The 6,000-nt window shown below is 34.1% G+C and overlaps 1 protein-coding gene across 6 annotated transcripts in view; it reads right to left on the reverse strand.

The window, feature by feature from the left end:
* LOC127420336 (AP-1 complex subunit sigma-2) overlaps nucleotides 1–5,683 on the reverse strand; it is a 41,649-nt gene extending 35,966 nt beyond the window's left edge. For all 6 annotated transcript variants that reach the window (XM_051662554.1, XM_051662555.1, XM_051662556.1 and 3 more), the window contains exons 1-2: nucleotides 5,576–5,683; nucleotides 3,942–4,120 (exon numbers count right to left, since the gene is read on the reverse strand). In XM_051662554.1, coding sequence (XP_051518514.1) covers nucleotides 3,942–4,120 — 179 coding nt within the window. In that variant the 5' untranslated portion in view covers nucleotides 5,576–5,683. The remainder of the gene's footprint in view (nucleotides 1–3,941; nucleotides 4,121–5,575) is intronic.
* Between the last annotated feature and the right edge of the window lie 317 nt (nucleotides 5,684–6,000).

Below are 6,000 nucleotides of genomic sequence, written 5' to 3' on the forward strand. Positions count from 1 at the left end.
AGACGTAATTCATTAACCTCTTTCTTCGAGTTTAATTATAAACAAAAAAACATCATTCCAACACCACAGAGCTCACTCTATACACTCATAACAACACATGAAGACTGTGCCTGCCACACACTCTATGTATTTATAGCCTGTGTTTCAGTTTAGTAAATAAAACAGTAGACAGTCTTCAACGATAACCATTTCCAACCGTAGTATGCTGCATTGTTGTTACATGACCACATCACTTTGTATGCGAGTGCCGTGTAGTTATTATGTCTGCTATAATACGGTTATTTCAATACTTTAATTTTGGCAGTCCATGCAAATAATGACTGAAAATAGAGAGGTTAAAAATTGTAGTTGATATTGTGCGACACAATATTTGGGGATACTCAAACAAACAGAGCAATGTTTTGGGAAATCCCCAGAGTAATAAATGTCCAGTTTTGGGTAAGTTACTCAAAAAAGTAATCCATTGCCAATTACTAATTACTTCTCTAAAAATTGTAATCAGATTACTTTGATTACTTCATAGTAATCACATTGCTAATTACTTTACTTTTAATTAACTTTTTAAAACACATTTCACGCTTGAACTCAAATGACTGTCTTATATATTCACGTCTAAAAAGTAATTATATATGATAATTAGGGCCGTCAATCAATTACACTTTTTAATAGAATTATTTACATGATATGCCGATTAATTAATCGAATTAATCGAACTTAATCGCATATATAAATATTAGAAGAGAAAGCCCCTCAAATAACAATAATTTCATATAAAATGATTAAATAATGATAGTTATATTTTAATAATTACAAATAAAATATAAGTATTATAAAAATAATAATTAAGATAATACAAATGCATAATAAGCATTGATAAGACAATACAGAAAGTGGCTTTAGAATACAATATATTGTTTATTGAACATAAGCCAATCATTGGCCTAGTCAAGTCATTTTTATTTGAATAATATAGTAATGTCTTTGAGTCATAATAGTGTTGTTTAATAAAAAACATGATTGTAAATTGCACCTTAAATTAAATAATAGAAAATGTAGATTTAGACTCCCTGTGAGCAAGCCGAGGGCGGCTGTGGCAAGGAACACAAAACTACATAAGATGTTGGTTAATGGAGAAAAATAACATTGGGAGAAACCAGGCTCACTGTGGGGGCCAGTTCCTCTCTGGCTAACATCATGAATATAATGCCAATATTAGTTATTTATGTGCAGTGCAATTCAAGATTTAAAATGAGCAAACTAAGTAAGTGTTAAGGGCCAGCGTTTAAACAAAAAGCTTTTCTATTAACTGTAAGATTAATGACTAAAGTCTTAGAATTTACATTCTTAAACAGTCTACAGTTCACATCAATCCATTTTGCAATTGAATTCATCAGTCATTCATTATTATTTACTATAATTTTATAAGGGCTTTTCTAAGGATGCGTCAATGTACAACTGCGTCAGACATACACCTTTGAATCGTCTCACTTTGGTTGCTTCGTATCATATACATACAATCTTTAGGTCGCTGTGTCAAGTAAAATGTGGTTTAACATGTAGAAAAACACGTCTTGAGATCCCTGCATTTGGATTTGCACTCCATCAAGTGTTTGAGCGCAAGAACGTGCCCTCATCTTGTGCTGTCTGCTGTCGGTGAGTGTGGTTTGTTCTCTGTATAAGCTGCCTGTTGCCTATACAGCTGGAGTTTTGCTTACTGCCCCCTGGAGAAAACAGATGGTACTTCAAGTTTGAACTGCTTTGATGGTAGGAATATTCCTTATTACGGTTCCGGGAAATTATTAATTATTATTATTATTTTTATATAATTAAATCGCACTGAATTAACTAATTCAATGTTTATACACTCCTTTCAGCTGTTAAACAAATGCAAACAGATGCACATGTGAACAATTCACGAATGGCCTATTATTGTAATCCAAATAACGTATTGAGAAGTAATTAACTTGAAAAATGAAAGTCAGTAACTGTAATCTGATTACAAGAATTTTAAATATAACGATTTGTACTTCTTTGATTTACAGTAAGATTACAGTACTTTGTAATCAGATTACTCCCAACACTCGAAATGACTTCAGTTATAGTTTAATGCATATTGAGATGTGATACAAGAAAGTTATAAACTCTGTGAACCCACCAGCGGGTCCAAAAGGGGGCGTTATATCGCGAATAAAGTTTACGCTTCAAAACGTTAAAGTCTACGTAAACATAAGTCAGGCATATGAGGCATCATATGAGGTATCATTTGAAAGTTTAGAATCTGAACTTTTCAGAGATAACCATCACTTCAGCATTTATGTCACTTAAAATAAAAAAATTAGGCCGCAAATCATCCGCTTTGAAAATTAGCGCCCTCTAGAGGAAACGGGGTAGCAATATTTATATGAAAATAAAAGTCCTTCGCATAGCACCTAAATCGACAAGTCATATATCAACTGAAAGCTCTCATTCTCAGGACTGTGACTGTACAATTTATTTTTTTGCTGTAATACCAGTTCAAAAGATTTTCAAAAGAATCACAAAGTGAAATATGATTTCTGTAAGTCATCAAATACAAACGTCTCTTTTGTGCTCTGATAACTGTAAGCCCCAAGAAGCCAAAAACATTATATCTGCTTTTACCTTAGGGAGATTTCTAAAACATAAGCCATTTTTTATTTGTCTGTGAGCTTGCTTGGCTGAATAATCCAATGTTATATCTTAGATCCAGAAGGAATAGCATGCAAAACAAATGATCAGAAAAATATGTTTTCGACTACTGATGATAAAATATATATATATATATATATATATACACAGAACTGGCAAAAGTCTTAGGCACATAAGATGTTTCGCAACAACGTTTGTCTTAAGATGGTTATTTATATCTTCAGCTTTAGTGTGTCAATAGGAAATATAAATGTTAGACTCCCAAACATTACTTTTGCAAATAGAAAAGATTAGAATAGAAGAACAGGGAGCCCTGCAACAGATGTCATGGCCCCCACAGAGCCCCCCACTGAACATTGTGTCTGTCTGGGATTACATAAAGAGACAGAAGCAATTGAGACAGCCTAAATAGATAGAAGAACTGTAGTGAATTCTCCAAGAAGCTTGGTACATCCTATCTGCCAACAACCAAGAAAAACTGTGTCCAGGTGTACCTAGGAGAATTGGTGCTGTTTTAAAGGCAAAGGTGGTCACACCGAATATTGATTTAGCTTTTTTTATGTTTACTGGACTTTGTATGACAATAAGTGATAAATGAAAACTATTTATGGCATTATTTTTGAAGACATCCTCACTATGCAACATTTTTCACAAGTGCCTAAAATTTTTGCACAGTACTGTATACCATTGCAAAGGGCCGGATCTCAGCCTTCTAATGACACCTAGATTGAGCCTCTAGTCCACTCAGAGGCCGAGATATTCAATGAAACAACGAGGGTGCTGTTTGAACTGAAAATTAGACTGAATGTCTATGGACGAGCACATCTTTAAGGGCTAAAATGTGTTAGAGCGCCACCTACATTTCAGATCTGTATGTTGTGATGGAATGTGAGAGAAAGAAAAAAAAATGTCTTGCGCTTTCTGCCACCTAATGGAATAAAATGAGACTTTTCAAAGTAAGTTAGAGTGAACAGAACCAGAATTACATGTTTACAAAGTTGTTGTTTTTTGGTTTGTTTTTCAAAAAAAATAAAAAATCTGTTTATCATTAGATTATAAACACATACAATATTATTTATGAATAATTGGAGTCTTTTTATATTTATTTGGGGGGGTTCTCTGAAACATCACAGTATGTGTGAATGGTGAGCTTTTAAATTTAAGTGTGAAAAATTGTGGGCGGCAGCCAAAAAATGCACCAGAGTTTAAGGGGTTAAGGCGTGAACAACTCAAAACATGCACATATCAAACTGAACAGCTTCTGTCACGCTGACCTTTTATACACTATCTTAAGGTCTCTCCACTCCAGGAAACTGCACATTTTGGGCTTTCGGGCCAATACAGTCTGCACCAGCTCCCGTGTGATCTTCTTCTTCTCCTTGTCGGACAGCGGCACGTACCATTTCTGCAGACGGAGCTTCCCCTGTCTGCTAAACAACAACATGAACTGCATCTGTGGGGACAACAGGAGACGATGAGAGATGTGCTGAGAATAGAAGAGAGATCCGAGAGAGGGAGCATGTTCTCTGTAAGGATTACCGGTAGACACATGTCGTCATGTGACTGATGTGAAGCTCAAAGCAGAACAGTGTCATCAAACCCTCTATCAAACAAAGATCTTTACACCCTCATACACAGACAAGAGTTACAAGTGTTTTTCGTAATAGCTCAACATTTACATTGAATGTGTGTTATTTTGTATTTTGTGCATGTGTAATGTATATAACTTCCAGCATAACTTGTAATGTGTTATAACCACTTAAAAATATCTTATGGATGTTCATAAGACATTGCTTTTGTAACTTTACTTGAAGCATACCTATTATATATATATATATCATCAGCTGACTATATACAAATATATATAATACATTATAACTTCTGCAGATAAAATGTAATGTTGCGTGTGTTATAATGCATTATACTCTAAGGTATAACTATGCCCCAAGTATTATAATGGGTCATGCTTTATATTAGGTGGCCTTAACTACTATGTACTAACATTACATATATACAAAACTATGCATTTACTGTGTAACTACATGTTGTTCTGCAAAATGCCCACATTTGCTGCTACTGAGGTTGAGGTATGGGTAGGTTTTGGGGTAAGGGTGGGTTAGGGGTCAAGTTAACAATGTAACTACAAATGTAATTAAATGCAAGTACTTTAAATGTAATTACAATGCAACAACATGTATGTACATAACAAGTACAGTGCATCAAATGGTTAAGTACATAGTAGTTAAAGACACCTAATATAAAGTGGGTCCGTATAATTGTGGTTACAATTATTTATGAGAAGTTATAACATATTATAAGGTGTATTATGAGACATTACTCATGCATTATAATGCCTTTACAATGCATGATAAATATGGGCTTCATAGAAAGTGTTACCAAAATAACATATTATATATTAATATATGTCACACTTTATAATGCAGCCTATTTTAAGATATGTAAAACCTTGTTTATTTTTAGATTCTGCATTTAGATATGCCATGCAACAGATTGCTTGTATTATAATAAACTATTATATTAATACACTAATTTAATATACTAGATCATAATAATAAAAGATTGTCAATATAATTAAACATTTCTATGTGGAGTTTATCAAAGAACTTCAATAGCCGTTTTCTTATGCCAGTCATTTGCATAAAGCACGGTATTGATTATTGATTATTATAACCGTAAATTAAGCAAATACAGCAATTTCAAAGAATAGGTCAACAGACTTTGAGTTAAGCAATAATGAAAATATTTTTCAAATGCAATTAATACATTTATTTAAACTTAAAATAGGCAATAAACATGTGATCTCCAACGCATGCTTCATGTTTGTGAGACACGCGAAGCTTTTAAAACCTTTTTCAGAATTAAATAGATCTAATGAAACAAGACGTACCTTTATGAAGAGGTCAGTGTGTAAATGAGAGATGAATTTACATGTGTTCAGGATTCACAGTGTTTCGCGTCTTGTGTACAATCTATGCCAAAGAGCGTCAGCTGATGATTCATTACTCATTGGTCGAAGGATTCACTCGGAGCTTTTTCATTGGCGCTGAAATACCGTTACGCCCGCCCACTCCGGTATTTGATTGGATGATTCTTGTGGCAGTCAGTGATAAAGTCACACCTCTCTTCAGTGTTGTTGGAGCAGAGACGGGTCACTTCTATTCAAATGAATGGGAGAAATTGGAACGCCCAATGGCGAATGGATGTAGAAAGGAAGTCCCGCCTTACAGTTAAAAGAGCCAATCACCTTTTAGATACAGACATCACCTGTCAATCAACTTTAGAACGCGCATGCGCATTAGCTACACAAACTGG

The sequence above is a fragment of the Myxocyprinus asiaticus genome, chromosome 29 (assembly GCF_019703515.2).
Source record: "Myxocyprinus asiaticus isolate MX2 ecotype Aquarium Trade chromosome 29, UBuf_Myxa_2, whole genome shotgun sequence".
Taxonomy (NCBI): Eukaryota; Metazoa; Chordata; class Actinopteri; order Cypriniformes; family Catostomidae; genus Myxocyprinus; species Myxocyprinus asiaticus.